Here is a 20,074-nt window from a genome sequence, read left to right on the forward strand (position 1 = left end):
TATATACATATACATAACACAATAAAGGCAAAAAGGATAAAAAGAGAAAAACAAAGAAAATTATTAAGTTTTATTTACTGTGTATAAACTGCAAGTATAAAGAACTCATAAAATAAGAAATATCGAGTAATAAATAATATCGAGAAAACATGGAAAATAATAAGATTAATGAAAAGAGAAGAAAAATTCTTAAAATAAAGTATTTTAAAAAATATATTTTAAAAAAATGTATATTAAGAGCCGGAAAACAAAAAAATGAAAAGATATTATTTCTTCATCAGCTGACATAATTATATCCGCAAAAAGAAGTGCTTTCTAATATTGTATTAATATAGCCAAAGCAAAATATATCAATACAATAGGGCGAGAAGCACTAAAAAAATTGAAACAAATTAGAACACATTAAGTAAAAAATTACTTTGGGTATACCTAATTTTGCATTTGGGTTCTATCCATCTGTTTTATCACTTTCCCAAAGTTTTTCAGTCTTACGTGTAATTCTCAATCCTTATAATGTTCAACACTGAAATTTTGTTGCAAAATTGTATCTTTATAATTTCCTACCATTATAATAGTAGCATTTGTGGATAGCTGAGGAATTAAGAATAAATAATTTTCCTAGCCTATTCATTTGAGAAACTTTATATTTTGTAATTTTTAAAAATATATTTGCAAACAAAATTAATATTGTGTACTCTTCATTTAGGTGGTGTGCTTTTCAGTTTAGAAGAGGGTGCTAGTTTTTGGAATCAAAGCTTGACTTGGAGAATAGTAAGTTTATATTATTTGCAACAATGGATCAGTTTTTTAATTATTTTTTTATAAGAGAATTTCTCCTAAACATTGCATAGTGTTTCTTTGTTACTCTCAAACATTTTTTGAACATCAGAATGTTCCTTTTGTGTTCTTTAAATGGATTAATGAACCATGTCTTATCTACATAGATTGTTCTTGAGAAAATTTTTCGTTCTACTTCATAAATATAGAATTTAGGTCCTCTGAATGTAGATTGAAATGGAATAATAAGTCATTGTTAAATCTTATTAACTTATTTTTTTATGAGAAATTTTTTTATTTTCTTGATATTCATAAATTGACATAATAAGCCATTGTTAAATTTCATATACCTAGGTGTTTTTTTTTTTTTTTTATTAGTAAGAAAATGTTAAACATCATAGAGTTTTGTTATTCTAGAAATGGAATTATGAGCCATTGTAGAGTTTTGAATACCTATTAGCAGGAAACCTATGCATTGACACAATAAATATGTTATAAATACTTTTAAGTTATAAATACTTAAATTCTTTTAACTGGAAAGAAAAATATTTAAGGGGTCTAGAGGATTTTTCCAAACAAAGTACTCAATTTCTTAAAAAAAAAAAATATGTCATGAGCTGTTTTATTCTGAGCATTTTGATATAAGATGAATGAAACTAATAAAGCTTGCAAAATTACATCAAAAATACTAAAAACAGAAAAAATGCACCAATTTTTTAAACTGCAATTATCGGCCAATTCAAGTATTTTGTTTAAAAGTTATTTATGCCAAGTTTTGTCTCAATTTAAATTGTTTCATCTGGTATGAGAGATTACTCAACATCTAATAAATCAATCAAGTTAAAACTGATTTGAGTGTAATGAAAATTCAAACTGTAGCACTTGCATATTGCTAAAAAATATTTCAGTCAAAATAAATATTTTTTTTAAAAAATCTAGAAAATTAAGTTTTTTTTATTTGAAAATATGCTTTTCATATTTCAATTCCTCTGAGCTTGTATAGTTTTAAAAAGGGCATATAGGATGGTTTACTGGTTTATTAATAGTTGTCGATTTTTATGACTTTTATCGTGCATACTGAATGTCTTTTTTTTTTCCTAACAAATTTTAACCTTAAAGTAAGTTAAATTATAAAAATTTCTATTTCACAGAAGTGTTTGCATTTAAACCGTCTGGACTTAACACCTGTAAAATATTCGAAATCAGGACTTAATCATTAACTAATTCATAAATTTTAGTGAGTTTTAGAAAATTAAAATTTTTTTAATAATGCTTTCTTGAGGATATCAGAAACGCCTAGACCCCTTAATCATTTATGCGTGTTATGTCTCAATTATTGATCTCTAGAACAATTTAGTAAGTATGAAGTCAAATTTTAACAGTGTCAATTGAATTTATGATTATTGCTGATAAATATGGGTTTCATCCTTATTATATTAACAATCCTACGACAATACTGACATTTATTTATTAAAAATAATTAATTTATTTTGGAAAACATATGGTGATAATTATCTGGGGTCATCATTTTCCCCTGATTACTGTGTGAGTCCGACAGACCCAGGTACGCTTTGCATACAACCTCCAAAACACTTCCTTTTAGATAAGCAGTTTTTCAGTTAGTATTTACTCTATTGTTAATTAATTAAATGTTGAAATTTCTGATTAACTATTCATATATATTATGATTTTTTATGTATATAATACAGTACAAAACCCGTTATCCGGAAATCAGAAAACCGGAAAACCAAAAAACCGGAATGATATTCGATAAATTTTCACGCCATTTTTTTCAAGAAATTTTTTTTTCCTCATAAGATTTTAGTATTTTTCTTTCTTTTTTGAAAGATGTTTACCTTACCATCATTTCGGAAATAATCATTAGTGTATTACTTCATCGTTTTTTCTTCTTTTTAAGATTATTTCCAAAAAGTTTTTTTTTAGTTGTGTTTAACAATAAAAAAACCAGCTTTTTGCAGCTATTCAGAAAACCGTAAAAATCAGTTATCCGGAATAGCGATGGTCCCGATCGTTCCGGATAATCGGTTCCCTACTGTATAAGCTAATAGTTAATGCATGCTTTTATACATAATAATCAGTATGGAATTTAGTAAAGATTAAAACACATTAAAAAAAAAAGTGGCTTTCAAGCAAATTTTGTCAAAATTAAGAGGCGATGAAAGGGTTAAAAGTGGTGACAAGAGTCAATAAATAGTTCGCAGAAATTTTTTAACAGTGAATTTGTGCTCACAGAAAGTTTTTCATTCTATCTAAGTCTGATCCTAGATTTCCCATGGTGAAAACTGGGACAAACCTGCCAACTTCAGAAATTCAAAAAGCCTGAGACTTTTGGTGACCATGACATAACACAATAAGTAAAACAATAACAAAGATAAAAATTAATAAATTCATACATTCTTCAGATAAAATTCAATTAACTAACCTTTTTACCTCTAAAACTTACAAAATAATAAATTACTCTACTGTGTTATAACAGATTGAGTGATAGGTATTATTTTAGCTGCTGCTGATTTCAAACCATTGTGAATCACATGGTTTGCATTAAAAAAATGAAAAATTCTGAAATATCTTCGCACTTCAAAGGATAATTCTGAGTTTCTAGCATATCAAGAAATGAGCTTTGTCTAAAACAGAAAAACTTTCAATAAAAATATTTGTGCTTGAATTTCAGAATTAGTTATTTTAGCATGAATTAAGATATCACTCTAAATTATTGTGTCCCTGGGAAAGATTGTACAAAAACTTTCCTGCTGCATAATATTTCCTCATTCAATAACATGAAGGAAAAGGTTTTTTTTATAATGCAGAACTCATTATTAACTTAATTTTCTGTTGTTGTATCTGCATTTTAAAAATTGACTGGGAAAAATATGGAAATATTGGCCTTTTTTTTATTTTATAAAGAGTAATATTTAAAAAAAATTTCCACGATTGTGACAAAATTTTCTTGAATATCATGCATATCTGTGTAGGACCAGGCTCTTGGCTCGAAACTTGCTTTACTATGGCACTACAGAACTATTTACTTCTGTTAAATTTTGTTTCTTCAATAAAAAAGTACCTGAATAAAATTGATGTTTGCTTCATACTTTTTCTAATCTTTTTTTTTTCTTTCTCTTTAGTTTTTCTGTTCAATGGTGTCATATTTCACATTGAATTCTGTCATGAGTGAATACCATGGCTATCCTGGACAACTTTCATTTCCTGGTTTAGTGAATTTTGGACGGTTTGATGTAAGTATTTTTTTTATTTTTAAAAATTTGTCTTAGCTCTTGGTTTGGTATTTATTTCCTTCTGATGAGAACATGATTTTATAGTCAATTTGATTTTCATACGCCGTTTGGTACTGAGCCTAATATTCTACTGCTACTCAGAATTTGCTTACTTACACTCCAAGATCTAAATATTCAGTATATCTTTTATTAAGAAATTCAAATTATTACCTCTAATTATGAAGCTTAATGTACCGGTGCCTAGAGTTGCCTTACTAATTTTTTTTAAAGTCTTATCCTAGAAACTAAAACTAATTTGAAGCAGTTTCATAAAAATATTGATCTGCAAGGAATGTCTTAAAACATATAAAATAGTAAAATTGTTAGATTGTAAAATTGTTAGATAGTAAAATTGTTAGATTAATTGCTGTTTTTGCTTGTTTTTTTTTCTAACATGCTGTAGTCTTATTAACTAATCAACTCTTGTTGACTTACTATTGTTAAATATTAATTTTTAATTATCTTACCACTTCATAAATGAACAATGTACATTTAATTTCTCAATTAATTTTGTTTTAGAATTTGGATTATACTTTTAAGGAGCTTCCTCTTTATATGGTCATGGGTGTTATTGGTACGTTTTATATTCAATTATATATTTTTTTAAATATTTTAAACTTAATAAATTATTGTTCTTTTACTTAGTCTTGGAAAATTCAAATAAATTGGTTTTACTTTACTTTTGATTTATAATTACTTTTTTTGTCTTTTTCTATGAAATAAATGAAATAAGAATAAATAAATAAAACATGAAATTGAAAAAAAGTTAATAAATAAAATTTAAAAATACTTGAATAAACAAAAAATTTAAAAAATACTTGAAAAATTTAAAAATACTTGAAATACATCAAGTAAGGCTTTAGTCATTATTCATAAATAATGAAACAAGAAATTATTAAATTCTTTTGTTTACTTTTCCTAAAGTACTTTATACTTTTATGTTGCCTACATTTAATACTTTGAGTCCCGGTGGCTGAGTGGTAGGGCTATGCGCTCTCGTGTTGCAGGTCCTGGGTTTGATCCTCGGACTGGGCAAGGTTGTCTCAACTTTTATTCCTTCAGTGGGTCGATTAAATTAATAGCAAGCATGCTTGTGGACTAAATACTAGGGTAAGATGAATTTATTCTTTATAGAATATTTGTGGTTATAATATTTACTTACTTATTAGTTTATTACTGGGGGTTCCGCATTGGACCGACCACCCAACCAGAACATCTGCTCCAGCACCCTAGAGTCCAAGGTCAAGAAAACTGAGATGGCCAAAGTAGGCCTTTGCCCTCTATGGGCTATTGCGCCACTGAGTTTAGTTTTAGTAGTACAATAAGTACTTCATATTTTTATGATGCCTACAATATAGTGACATGCATTTCTTTTTTTCTGCCCGTATTTCTTATATCATTTTCAGCACAAAGACAATTTCAAAAATATGTGTAAAGATTATTTTTTTCCTAGCAAGATAAATTTAATCTTTATTCTATATAGAATATTTGTGGTTATAATATTTAGTTTTTTGTAATTATCATTATAGAAAATTAATATGATACATATTTGTAATAAATTAATTATAAACTATTCACAGGTGGTTTACTGGGTGCCTTGTATAATCATGTAAACTATATGTTGACAGTGTTTAGAATGAGGTACGTTTCTTTTATTATTTAAATTATTAATATTTAGTTATTTTACCTGATTCAAATGTTTCTTTTAAAGGTATGTGAAGCACCCTGTAGCTCGAATTCTAGAAGCCGTCCTTGTTAGTGCCTTTGGTGTTACTTTAGCCTACATGACTACTTTTATTCATTTTTGCAGTCCCTATGACCAATCAGATGTTAAGTTTCCCATTCAAGTAATTAAATTTTATTTATTTTCCATAGTATAAGATATAGTTAAAATTTAACCGAAGTTTGGTTTTAAATAATATAATTTTCTGTATGTATGGAATATTGTTCTATACATTTATTTAATATTCATACATTAACAATATTTTATACATTAATGTATAGAATATTGTTCTATACATTTATTTAAAATAGTTGAAAAAAAAGCAACAAAAAAAACTTATTTTTCTGCATTAGAAATTCTAAAAAAAAACAACTTTAAATTAAGATAAAATATTTAGTTTCAATATTCTCAAATTACAATAATATTAGTCAAAAAGGAAAGAAAAGCACTTAATTAATGACTAATATTTCACTTGCACAAATATTTTATTAAATAGAGTATGGATGGAAGATTTGTTAAATTAATCTTTTTTCATTAAAAAAAAGTGACAAACCTTTGTTTAAATGAGATAATTTTCTTAAATATTAGTCAGTAAAAGCTAATTATAATATTAATTTCAATGAAAAAACTTGGACATATGTAAATTAAAATGTTATATCAACACTATATTATTATTAAAATTTAAGTTTTAATTGTTACTCTATTTCAAGCGGAAAAATTCCAGATTTTTTTTTTAATATTGGAAATTGCATATTATATCTTTCACTGTGGAAATCTAGAAGTGAGTCAATTAGTAGGTCAGGGACATAGTTATAGTTAGTTGAAAAATTGTTTTGAATGTGTTAATATTACCTTTTAACTGATATACATAATAAACAGAAACATGCAAACTCAAGTCAGGAAAAAATTTTTACCATTGCATTATATATGTAAATAAAAATTTCCAAATTCCTCTATTCTGTCCTGTATTTTTTCTAAAAAAAAAACTATTCAAAAAAATTATTGAAAATCCTGTAAAAGAAAAAGGAAAAAAATCGATCTTATTCTTGAACACATAAAAAGGTTATAAAAGAAATTTGAAGTCATTCAATCTCAGCCGACTGTTTCAAAGTTGCAGTTTAAAAAACACCAAAGATGTTGATGTGACAGATTTGACACATATTTTCTATCCTGATTCATTTGTGATACAACTTTCGTTTCTGGCTGTCTGCTATTAAATTTAAAGAAATATATGCTGGTTTGTATAATAATCAATATAGAGTATTACAAAACTTTAAACACTTTTTAAAAAAATCATTGATTTTTAAACAAATTCCGTCAAATTTGTTTGTAGACAAATGGGTTGAAACTAGTTACAAGAATCAATAAATTGCTTACAGAAAGTTTCTTGATCAAGCTTGCGTGTTTACAAAAAGTTTTTCATTTTTATCTACATCTTCCTTTTAGTTATATGAATCTTATGTAAAAAGTGCAATGCATAATAAAGAAATCTATATCATATTTTTTATTCTTTTTCTAGCTTGATTGTGAAAATGGTCAGTTTAATACATTTTGGTCTATATGGCTCCAAACACCGGAAGCTTGCCTTAGAAGTTTGCTACACGATGATGAAAGTTAGTGTTTTTGCTTTTAATATAATATTTTATAAATTTTAATTTAAATTAACTATTTTACACTTGCAATTTTTGAAAATGATGTTTAAGAGATCAATTTAAGAGCTCAATTTTTGTTCATTTAAGAAAAAAAAAGATCTAATAAATTGTATTTGATTGCCTGAAAAATTAGGGGACATATAAATTAAATACAGTTTCTTAAATATTGATATTTGTGTGTTAAATGTAAATGTTAAGTGACATTTTAAAAACTACTTTTAAAAATGTCACTTTGTATATGAAAAAGATTTTTTTTAGCACTTTCTTAATTCTGCAGCTGACTTTCTCAAATTGATAGAAATGAGTCTTAACATTTTTTTCCACTTACCTCTTCAATTATTATAAAATGTATATCAATGAAATTTTTTTTTCATTTAGAAAAAAAAAGATCTAATAAATTGTTATAGATTGCCTGAAAGTTTGAGACATATAATAAATTAAATAGAGTTTGTTAAATGTTGACATTTGAGTGGTAAAAGATGGTTTTTGAACACTTTCTTAATTCTGCTGCTGACTTTCTCAAATTCATACTATGTTTTTTTCACTTACCTCTTCAATTATTATAAAATGTGTATCAATTACAAACTTGTATATTAATAACTGTCAAGAAAAAGTTTTTAATGTCAAAATTTTTTATAATTATTCACATATTTTCGTTATTTTCCCCATTTCACTACTGTTTAATTTTCTTCAGCCGCAAGAAGAATGTTCTGGTAGCACTTTACTCCTGCGTAGCAAATATTTGGAATAGTCAAATATATGCAAACTTTGATGATAAATTCTAAAAAAAGCAGTAAAACTCACACACACTAAAATATTGATACTTTAAGTTATACAAAAGCAAAAAAATGGATATAAATTTTAATGTTACGTTTAGATTTACAATTACTTACGTTATAATACAAAAAAGAAAAAAGATTGGTTTACTGGTAGGTGTAGTACAATATGAAGGGTTGAGTAGAAGATAATATGCTTTCCTGATAATCCAAATCCGATCTTGATTAACCGTGATAATCTATTGTATAAACTATATTTGTAATCCATTAATTGCTGCAAGCTGTTTAATTCTTCAGGCTATAAAATCAAACTTAATTTCATCACAAAACACATTTTTTTATTTTGGAGAAAAATATATAATGAAATACACCTTTATATTTGTTCAATTAAGAAAGCATATGATTTTTAAATGTTCTGTATTATGTATAAATATTTCAGTATGAAATAGAACATATATATTTATTTTTTAGAGACGTAATGACTCTCACTATATTTCTCTTCTCAGACTGTTCGAGATAATATGCTTTCCTGATAATCCAAATCAGATTGATTAATCGTGATAATCTATTGTATGAGCAATATTTGTAATCCATTAATTGCTGCAAGCTGTTTAATTATTCAGGCTATAAAATCAAACTTAATTTCATCACAAAACAAATTTTTTTATTTTGGAAAAAAATAATAAAGATAAAATATATATTACACCTTTATATTTGTTCAATTAAGAAAGCATATGATTTTTAAGTATTCTGTATTATGTCAAAATATTTCAGTATGAAATAGAACATATATATTTATATTTTAGATATGTGGCATCTAATGACTCTCACTATATTTCTCTTCTCAGACTGTTCCAGATAATATACTTTCCTGATAATCCAAATCAGATTGATTAATCATGATAATCTATTGTATAAACAATATTTGTAATCTATTAATTACTGCTAGCTGATTAATTCTTCTGTCTACAAAATCAAATGTAATTTCATCACAAAACAAATTTTTTTATTTTGGAAAGAAATATATAATGAAATATACCTTTCATACATTTGATCAATTAAGAAAACGTATGATCTTTAAATATTCTATAAGAATATTTCAGTATAATATCGAACATATATATTTATCTTTTTAGATACGTGGCATGTAATGACTCTCACTATATATTTCTTTGCTTATTTACTACTTGGATGCTGGACTTATGGATTAAGTATATCTAGTGGACTTTTTATACCCACTCTGGCAGTAGGGGCTGCATGGGGAAGATTGTACGGGATTGCAGTTACAAAGCTTCTTTTATATGTTGGATTCCCACCTGTAAGTCAATTTTGATTAAGCTCAACATGATTATTAAGCTATGTAAAGAAAAGTTTTTATAGTAAATCCATGTTTTTTAATCTTAAAGAGTGATGCCATTCCAGAAGATAGGGGAAAAAATTATGAATTCTTTTTACAAATATAATAAATACTGCACTAAGATTTCATTTACTGTAGTTGTTTTGAAGGTTTCAAAAATTTGTATCAATAATTTAAACTATGAATTCAAAAAATTAACATACTAACTATAAATAGAGCTATTTGCTAAAGAATTACTGATATTATAAAATATTTAATAAATTCTTCGGAAAACTATTTTTTGGGCTGCAGAATGTGAATTAGCAATTTGAAAGTGTTAAAGTTAGAATGGTATGATTTTTTTTTATTGATTCTTTGAAAAATTGATTTAAATAACCTCTGATTTTTTAAAAGCCATCATATTAAACGAACTGATTTTTTTAAAAATATAAACTTAAGTATAAAATATTTTTCATACAATATAATTAATAAATTCTTTCTTTAGGGTATAATTGAAAACCTAATGATAATGAAGGTTTTTTACTAAAAAATAATGAAAGGGATATGCTTGTAAACTATTGTATTTCAGAAAATGCTAAAAATAAATAAAAAGGAAACTAAACGTGAAAAAGAATTGCATGAAACTTTTAAATTATAGTTTTCCATTAAATGTTTGTAAAATAATTTGCAGGCAAAAAACATATTTTAATAATGTGTAATGTATCTACCACTACAAAAATACAATCCGAATTCACTAGTATATAAGACATGTTAACTGGATTCTGTGTTGGGGTTCCTTTTCATAGATGAAGGTTGACATGGTTGCTATCAACTCAACCCCCACATTGGTGACCTTCTGACGTGATGTGAACACGTCTATCTTGACAGCAACTCTCACTTTAATCTGACACGCCTAATTAGATGGATGCTCCACATTGAACAGTTGACTTGCTACTTGTGACTGCGACATTATCCACCTCCTCGCGCTGTTGCTACTCAGTTATGATTACACACAATGTACAACATATTCATTCGACTGCTAATGGCAAAAAAAGAGCGACCACAATCGTGAACTTAATACAGCTCTCACAATCAGCACTCAAAAAGTACGGTGCTCTTAATACAGCTCTCTGGGCTTCTCACAAAACAGCAATGAATCAACTAGTGGTAACCATTCATCAAATTTTATCACAGATATAATTCTGGTAGGGAAGTACTGTAGTGTATCTACCACTACAAAAATACAATCCCAATTCACTAGTATATAAGACATGTTAAGTTGATTCTGTGTTGGGGTACCTTTTCATAGACGAAGGTTGTCAATATCGATAACAATTCACCCCCCCCACACACACACATAATGTCCATCTAGTTTTATGTTTATTAAAATGCTGTGGTTTTATTACTTATGTAGTTCCTGTATACCAAGACCTGTATAATTTACTCTCCAATAAATCTCCAATTGGCAGTCTCCTAATCTTTAACATTGATTAGCAAGTCGATTAGGGAAAATATAACTATTTTTTTATTTGTTTCATTAGTATTTTTCAATAATTAAATAATAATTTTAACCAATTTAGCAAGAAATATTATCATTTTAAATATAATATTGATTTTAAATAATATCGATTATTATGAATTCATTTTATCAGATGCTTTAGTTGTAAAATAAAAATAAAAAAAAATCTGATTTAAATCAAAAAGTCTGATTTAAATAAAAATAAATTTGATTAAAAAAAAATCATGATTTTTACCAGCCTTGCTTGAAATAAACAGTTATAACCACTGCGTTTTTGAGTGAAGTACACTATATTTGGTGGAAATCAGTTTAGAATTGTGTATTTGTTTACAAAACATATATACATGTAAACATTCAGTTTTATTTATATCAATTGATTTATTTATTTTAAATTTATATTTTATTTCAAATGAAATTTATGGACACTGAAAAATTTTTTGTTTTAGTGAAATGTGGATTAGAAAAAAATTCATTGTTAAAATGAAATTATTTTCTTTCTAGGAGACACATTGTTTTGCAAAGTTTGCTACTGTTGGTGCTACTGCCGCACTTGGTGGTGTAATTAGAATGACAAATAGTTTGACCGTTATTTTAATGGAGGCGCTTAGTGATGCTTTAACTTTAAATTCATATTTAATTTTAAATGAAATTTATAGACACTGGAAAAAAATGTTTTTCTGTAAATTTTGTATTAGAAAGAAAAAAAAATTTTTTAATGAAGTTTTTTGTTTTCTAGGAGGCGCTTTGTTATTCAAAGTTTGCTATTGTTGGTGCTGCTGCCACACTTGGTGGTGTAATTAGAATGACAATTAGTTTGACTGTTATTTTAATGGAGGCGCTTGGAAACATCACATTTGGCTTGCCCATTATGCTTTGTGTAATGATCTCTAAATGGGTCGCAGATATATTTAATGAGGTAACTTGTCTATCAAATTATGCTATTAGCAATGTACTGATTTCTATTACTCCTGTCTACATTATTGCATTTTCTGTCTAAATTATTGTATTTTCTTCCAGGGGCTGTATGACATACACATTCAATTACAAAGTGTCCCTTTCTTAGGATGGGAACCTCCTCCATATTCGTACACAATATGTGCCAGGTAACTATCACACATTTTGTAAGGGTGTCTAAGGATCTGGAAAAGTCAGGAAGATTTTTTAATTTTTGAAAGAAGTCAAGGAAATATTTCATTACTGCCTTGAAGGAGTTTAAATTGATGAGGAAAAGAATTGATACAATTTAAAACAAACAAAAAAATAATGTTTTTCACTTACCTATTATATTACCTTAATGATTTCTGGCAACCAAATAAATTTTTTATAATTTTAGATGTAATAAGAACAACGTCAAATTTGTTCCCATTTGTACTATTCAGTAAAAAAAAAAGAAAGTATTTTTGTCTCAATGTTTGTAAGGCTGCGAGTAAGCAACTTCGATTCCAGCAATGACCACCATAACCCCACCACAAAATTTGTAAGCTACAAATCGTTTGTGGTTGTCCCCTTTTACATGGTGGATGCTACAGGGTGGAGGCTCTGAGGCTGACAAACTCTGATTCCATCAATGAAATTTAACCCACCACAAAATTTGTAATTACAAATCCTTTGTGATTTCCCCCCTTTTACATGGTGGATGCTACAGTATGGGGGCTCAGACGCTGTGAAGATTTATGAAGAATTAGAATGCTGAAAGCCTTATCTTTCAATTTGTTCTTGTGGAATATAATATTTCTTTCAATTTTTTCTTCCGAAGTATTTATTTCATTGAGAAACAAAAAAGTTGTTCATGTGCAGCCTTAATGTACATAACTTTAATGAATGTAATGTAAATGTTATAGTCATAAAAAAGAAGTCAATAACTTCACATATATAGTCTACAATTCATTATTTTAATTTTTTTAATTTACTTTATGATAGATATGGATAATGTTAAACCTAATCATATATTTTTTAATGTAAATTTTTAGTTTATGTTTTAAATTTTCTTTTTTAGTGAAAGCTTAGTAAAAGTCCAATAGCTTGTACATTTAAAATTCAATGTAAATTAGTATGGTTGGATTAAATTTAAGAAAATATTGTGAAAAAAGAGATACTAAAAACTGTGCATAAAAAACCTTGAAAAAGTCATTTAAAACTTTGGCACAAACCCTCTTAAGTATTGAAATATGATTTTTAAATGTGTGAATAAATATTTGTTTTTCATTAGCCAAATCATGAGCTATCCTGTGGTTTGCTTGAAAGTAGTTGAAAAAGTTGGATTCATTGAGCATATGTTAAAGACAGAATCTCATAATGGTTTTCCTGTTGTTGATATAACCGAGGTACCAATATTTGCTTTATTAAATAAAGTTAATAATTTTTCTAATTGAATATAAATATATGATTTTTTTTCCTTTATTAGATGCGAGTAAAAATAATATAAAAGGTGTAATATTGAAAGGAATTTATATTTACAAACTGTGTTATTTTATTCTCTTTCTACAAATTTTCTTTTTGTATATGTGTGTGTTTCAATACAAGTAGCTATTTACATTTTACCAGGCCTTCTATTTTTATATAGGAATGAACTATATGATTTTAATATGAATTTAACTAGTTTGATTTAGTTTCTTACAACTATAACAATGTCAAAACAATAAAATAAATTTGAATTGTAATTTTTATTTGCAACCTTAACAATAACAAGCCACAGAAATAATTGGGTTTTCTTTTCAATAACATTTTTATGTGTAGCTTTTGATAATATAATAACTTTTGAAAATTTAATAAATTTTTAAATAGATCTTCTACTTTATTGTGAAGTTTTTTAAGTATTTTAAACAATGTTAAAGTCATTAAGAGGTAATTCATTTGGTAATTGCATTAATTTCTACCTGCATGAATTTTATAAATTTAATTCTGTTTATTTACATTTAATGCTGCAAATCTTAGAATGACATTTTTTACTCAGCAACCTTAATGTTTAACTTAAATAATATCATTTTGTTTATCTTTGTATATTCCCAAATTCGTAAAATTATTCTAATATTCATGGATAATTTTTATTATATACCATCAACAACTGCTTATTAAAATGCATTGCTTTTTTAAAAAAAAAATCTGATAAAGTAAAAACAAAAATATGTTACACTGAAACCTCAAGGAGAAAGACCACCTCTATGTACTGACCGCCTCTATTTACGACCATTTTTGGTGGGCACAGAATTTTTTCCATATACTTTGTTGAAGAAAACCTTTAAGAGAGACCATCATAACCTCTCACAGCTACCCGGAAAAGGTCAAATAAAGAAACAGGAAAAATTATCAAAACAAATAAGTAGATTAAAATGTATTCAAAATATTTGTGTGAGGCTATTATTTAGAGAGTTCATTTGGTTGATACAACCTCACATTGCAGTCAGAGTGCACTAAAAATGATGCTATCAATGATTCACTTCTAGAGTTGAAAGTTAAATTAGAAAGAAAAAGAAAATTATTTTAGGAAGAAAAAAAGTTTCTCAAACAAACCTCTTCATCTTTTAAAGCTAACTAATTTTTAAATGAAATTAAATGGAAACTTAAACAAAAGATTGTTTATTTATTTAAAATAGCTTTGTCATTCATAATTGGCAATTTTTTTTTTACCCCTAATGATTTTTGGATAATTTTTATAGACGCTAAATTTTATTCATCAATATGTCTTCTCATGTCGCCAAGAGAAGCACCAAGAAAATGACACTGACTAAAATTGAAATCGATTGCGAAAAATCAAGTACCTTCGATAACAATTTTGATGTCAGTGGAGCAGAGCCGGATTATACCTTTCGTAGGCCCTCCCCTCCTTCCATCTTTTCAAAATATATGCTAAAATTTTCTTGCATATTTTTTTTACATTTTTATTAATATGGATTTTAATTTACAAATTTGTTTATCGAACTTTATCTGCAATACCGACATACTGCCGATATTGCAGTTGATATCGATAATACCATTATGATTAGTTCGATCGATAACTATGTAAACACTTCACGTCAACAATACAACAACAAACCAGCAAAGAAAACAGTGAAATTGATAGTGAGATTAATTACAAGAAATATTTATACTACAAATAGCTTCATAGTTTTCATGATACTACTATGATAACTAAGTGAAGGAAATTAACATTGTCAAAAGTAAATCTTTTGAAATTATTTATAAATAAATTTGCAAGGTAGGTTAAATGTTTACTAATAGAAAAAAAATGATTTAATACTATTTTAATAAAATGCGTAGTTTGGAATTCGACAGCATAATACAAGATTTCGTTGAATCCAAAAATCGCAAAAAAGTAATATATTAGATCATAAGATTCTGCAAAATAATTTATTACCGAAAAATATTATATTTTTATTTGTATCTTCATAATTTTGTGCAAAATACACTTGTTGTTTTTAAAGCTAAATTATTTTTGTCAACAAATTTTTTTCTCCCAAGTTTTTCGTAGGCCCTAGGCACGTGCCTAGTGTGCCTATAGGTTAATCCGGCCCTGCAGTGGAGGTAACCTCTAAGAATGACCAACCTCCATCAATGACTATTTTACTGTGGAACGGAAAGTGGTCGCTCCCGAGAGCTTTCACTGTAAAGGATATATTTTATTTGTGAGTTTTGTAGTTCAAAATTCTTACAAGTTCACAGAGTATAAAGAAAATACTGAAAAACATTCTACTTTAACATGCAAACAATAGGCTTTCTGTTTTATTCATATAAATTTCAAAACTATAAAAATCTTAAATGTAAATGTAAGGTGCTTCCTAAAATACATTTTTATGTCTTTTATAAGAATTTTGTATGGACTTGGCATGATTTGAAATATACACCTTGTATATTTTATTTTAATATAAAACTTCTGCTTAATTGCGCTCTGTGGATTTGAGTAACTAAAAAACTAATATTTAATAACATTTTCTTTTTATTTAGAGTTCATACGACAACGTCCATACTTTCGGAACATTCCGAGGGATGATCTTAAGATGGCAGCTGATTGTATTATTGCAACACAAGGTAATACAAATGCAATATTTTAGTGATTGTTCCTAGTTATTTTTTTTAGCATTTCAATAGACATTCTTTTGAAGAAAAATATTTTATAATTGAGAGTACAAATAAAGTCATAAAAAAATTTATCAAAATATTTGCTTGTTGCATAGAATTTTATGCAGGTAATCGAAATGCTCACAAAAATGTACATTGCTTTTCTGTAGGAAATTTAGAGTGTTTCATATTTAAACTAACCTAAGTTAGGGGGGGGGCTGTATCAATAAATTAGAGACATCCTGTGAGACGCATATGCTAATAATATAGCAGAGATGATTGTGCTCCTGAAAAATTCTGGATTTTTCGCTAACCGTGATCTAGAAGTTTCCAGAAATCCAAGGTCCAGAATTTTCAAGAAATCACCGATCACATTTATGTATAAAAATTCTTGTATATTTTACTTAAAAATATTAGAACTAGAATTTATATTTGGCATCTCTTTCATTTGTAAGTATTTTTTCTGGTAGAATAATAAATGTGATTAGAGATAAAAGTAAACTTCTACATAATTATTCATTTAAATTATGCTGCACATAATTTATTTAGAATTTCATGTTTTGAAAATATCAATGATTTAAATTTATAAAGAGATATGATTTTAATTTATATTTTGAAATTCGTCATTAATGATTTTACTCAAGAAATTTTCAGGATTTTTGAGTTGGGCTCACAATCACCCCTGATATAGTCAAAGATATTCATTTGCTAGAGGGAGTTAACAGCTAATTTTAGCATAGGTTACTAAGTTTTATGATTTCTAACAGATTGATATTTTGTTAAAATTTGAGTAGAATCTATTTATTTTAGCCATTTTTTTACTGTGCAAAACAGATGTAATAGGACTATATTAAAATACTAAACATATTATAACACTACAATGCAAAAAAATTACTTAATTTAAAAAGGAATGAATACAAACTCAGAATTAATGTGAAGATTGTGACGTTGATTTTGCTTTTCAATTTGTGAAATATTTGTATTTGCTATATTACACATTATTACATAATATATATATATTATGTTACATGCACAATTAGCTGTAAATTTTTAAATATTCATTAAGAATTTGAATTTTTATTTATTTCTACAGGTTTTTGAGGAAACTAATCATATTGAAAAATTGACGCTGAAAGATTTCAGAGATTCATATCCTCGCCATCCCACAATACAGGTAAATTTTAATATTTTTGCATTTATGTACTGAAATAATTTGTTTGAAATTTATTCAAAAAAATTTTTTTTTTCAATTTTAGCAAATTCATATTTCACCTTGTGAACGAAATTTCACTATTGACCTATCACCCTTTATGAATTCATCTGCTTACACCATTTCGCACGTAAGTTAATTTTTTTTTAATTTTCGAGCATTTCTTACTTTTTTATCCCTTCAATTGCTTACTTTTTTTCGCTCTATAATTTTTTAGAAAGCATCCTTGCCGAGGATATTTAAATTGTTTAGAGCTCTTGGATTGAGGCACCTTCCTGTTACCGATGAGAAAAATTCTGTAAGTTTTCTTTTTTCTTTTTTTGTTGCTTTCATTTATGTTATGTTATAAGAATACATTTCAAGCTTATACTAAACTGTGTTCAGTTTGTTGTTAACACCTTACATCTAATTAGGTTAATATGATGACAGATTAGTACTTTAAGACTAAACAAACATTTGGAATAATGTCTATAATAAAAAGAATTTTGTGATATTCATTATATTTTTATAGAATATTATACTGTCCTTCCCCCTCGAAAAAAAAATTTGAATAATTTTTAATCTAAGAATTTTTTTAATCTTTAGTCTTTCCAGTTGCATTGGGGTGCTACACCCTTATGCAACTGAAATATGCTTTTTCAATTTGATTTCTTCGAACTCATTACATTGCTATCTGATAGTGACTGCTTTCCTAATGCAAGTGTTACAGAGCCTGACTAAGCTAAGACAGAGGCACGCGGGGCAGTTGCCCAGAGCCCCCCAAATCGTACAGAAAGTTTATTTTACATTTCCTTCTTCATTGAACTTTTTTTAAAAACAATATCAGTACAGTGTAAAATCCGTCAGCTTTATGTTAACTTCTTCACTAATCCATCATTTGAACCCAAGCAGTCTATATTTCGTAAATCCATGGCTTCCTAGGGTGAAAATTGGACCAATCAAAAACCTGTATTTTTACATATCACAAAATGCGATAGGTTTACAAAAATATGGACTTCTGATTGACTTAATTGAGCTATCGTAATTGCGGAAATTTAGCTGAATTCCGCCCTAATGTCAGCAAGGATATGAATTTTTCGCATTCCAGATCACAAAGTTAACAATCAGAAAAATGCATTTCGGAAACTGCCGTCGCATTATTAACATAAAATTGTCCGAAAATAAAATAAAAAAATGGACGGAACGATATTTCGTCTGATGATTGAAGGTGTAGGGAGCACATAATAGCTATTATAGGTTCTAGTCAATTTTCTTGTTATCTATCTATAATGAGGTGAAAAATTTAAATACTTTCATAAAGTTCGGTTCTTTAATACTGAAGTAGTGAAGCAGAGGGAGAAAAGAAGTTTTTGCCCCGAGCCCCAATTAGGCTAAGTCGGGCCCTGCAAGTGTAACATTACGTCACTATCGAAGCAAAAGGGTTGCCCGTTGAAAAAACATCTCTTTTGGCAGGTCACACTATGACGGAGGTTTGTTTCTCCATCAGTAGCCGCCAATACTCGTATGGTGGAATTCATGATTGTTCATTTTGGGCAATAATGAATGAATTAAACAAGTCTCTAGGAAACAATATATAACTCGTCAAAATGAATTTATTTTATAAAGCATAAATGGTGACAGATAATGGCCATTTCTGCATCCAAAACAGAAATATGAAATCCCTCAAAGGGATGAAATCAGAATACTCTCCATTGAGAGATCATAAAGCCAGAATATCATTTCTGACGGTTAGAAATTGAGACTGGGGAGGCCCCAAAGGGCTCCCAGCCTCCACAAATTTTGAAATTAAAAGTGAATATAATTATTCGTAACTGACATAGAAAGTATGGGTAGGAGATCCAAAATTGGCAATTTATCATAATATACCATAGCCAAAACAAAGCCAACCAGCATATCAATATTGGGTTTAAAAGAACACCTTGGCGATCACGAGTCGCCAACAAATTTATGAGAATTATTACAACCATCTACTGAAACATATTTTCGGTTAGAAATTAGAATAAAAAGTTATAAATAGATTTTTGTTTTCGATTAGAGGCGACAGTGAATTAATAAGTCTGCCTAGAATGAAATAAAAAGTATCCGTTACAATGATGTATAAGAAAAGAATAAATATTTTATGTTGGTTTCAAAAGATTAAGTCTTTGATTTATTTTAAATCTAATTCCATTAATAAAAATAAGTTTAAGTAATGAAAATTATTTAAAAGATAGGAATTAAATATGTAATGCCAATTGTGGCATCACACACACATTCTGTAATTTTTCTTCATCAATGAAAAAATTCATACGTGTTTTCTCAACTATGAGTTGGGGGAGTACTTTTTAACTGTCAATTTCAAATTAGCGCTTACCCACAAAGTTTTGATCTCATCATAGATATTAGTTTTTGTTGTAATCTGACTACTTGGAAATATTAATATATCATACATCTGAAATATTAATTCAATATTTCAAAGTATTAACAACATTCTTTTAAAATAGAATTGAATAGTTAATTTGAATTAGAATAATTAATTTAAACGATTTCAGATACAATGATGATGAGTTTTCATTTTTGAGATTCTCTTTATTAAACCCTTTATTTCCAATCTTTTTGCAATTACGAAAAACACATACATCTAACCAGATCTGAAAACATAAGTCGGTATCAAGACCTGTGTTGCTTTCAATAGCCTAAAGCATGAAAATAGTAGCCAAAAACTAGGAAAATAGTTGCCTAAATAAGAACAAA

The 20,074-nt window shown here is 27.4% G+C and overlaps 1 protein-coding gene across 1 annotated transcript in view; it reads left to right on the forward strand.

The window, feature by feature from the left end:
• The window catches only part of LOC107449737 (chloride channel protein 7), a 33,921-nt gene that overhangs the window by 11,472 nt on the left and 2,375 nt on the right, over positions 1 to 20,074 (forward strand). The window contains exons 10-23 of the mRNA XM_016065365.3: positions 707 to 771; positions 3,921 to 4,031; positions 4,590 to 4,644; positions 5,651 to 5,711; positions 5,782 to 5,917; positions 7,313 to 7,406; positions 9,358 to 9,539; positions 11,813 to 11,992; positions 12,094 to 12,179; positions 13,286 to 13,400; positions 16,018 to 16,101; positions 17,225 to 17,305; positions 17,388 to 17,471; positions 17,559 to 17,639. Of these exons, the coding sequence (XP_015920851.2) occupies positions 707 to 771; positions 3,921 to 4,031; positions 4,590 to 4,644; positions 5,651 to 5,711; positions 5,782 to 5,917; positions 7,313 to 7,406; positions 9,358 to 9,539; positions 11,813 to 11,992; positions 12,094 to 12,179; positions 13,286 to 13,400; positions 16,018 to 16,101; positions 17,225 to 17,305; positions 17,388 to 17,471; positions 17,559 to 17,639 (1,415 nt within the window). The remainder of the gene's footprint in view (positions 1 to 706; positions 772 to 3,920; positions 4,032 to 4,589; positions 4,645 to 5,650; positions 5,712 to 5,781; positions 5,918 to 7,312; positions 7,407 to 9,357; positions 9,540 to 11,812; positions 11,993 to 12,093; positions 12,180 to 13,285; positions 13,401 to 16,017; positions 16,102 to 17,224; positions 17,306 to 17,387; positions 17,472 to 17,558; positions 17,640 to 20,074) is intronic.

The sequence above is a fragment of the Parasteatoda tepidariorum genome, chromosome 7 (assembly GCF_043381705.1).
Source record: "Parasteatoda tepidariorum isolate YZ-2023 chromosome 7, CAS_Ptep_4.0, whole genome shotgun sequence".
Classification (NCBI taxonomy): Eukaryota; Metazoa; Arthropoda; class Arachnida; order Araneae; family Theridiidae; genus Parasteatoda; species Parasteatoda tepidariorum.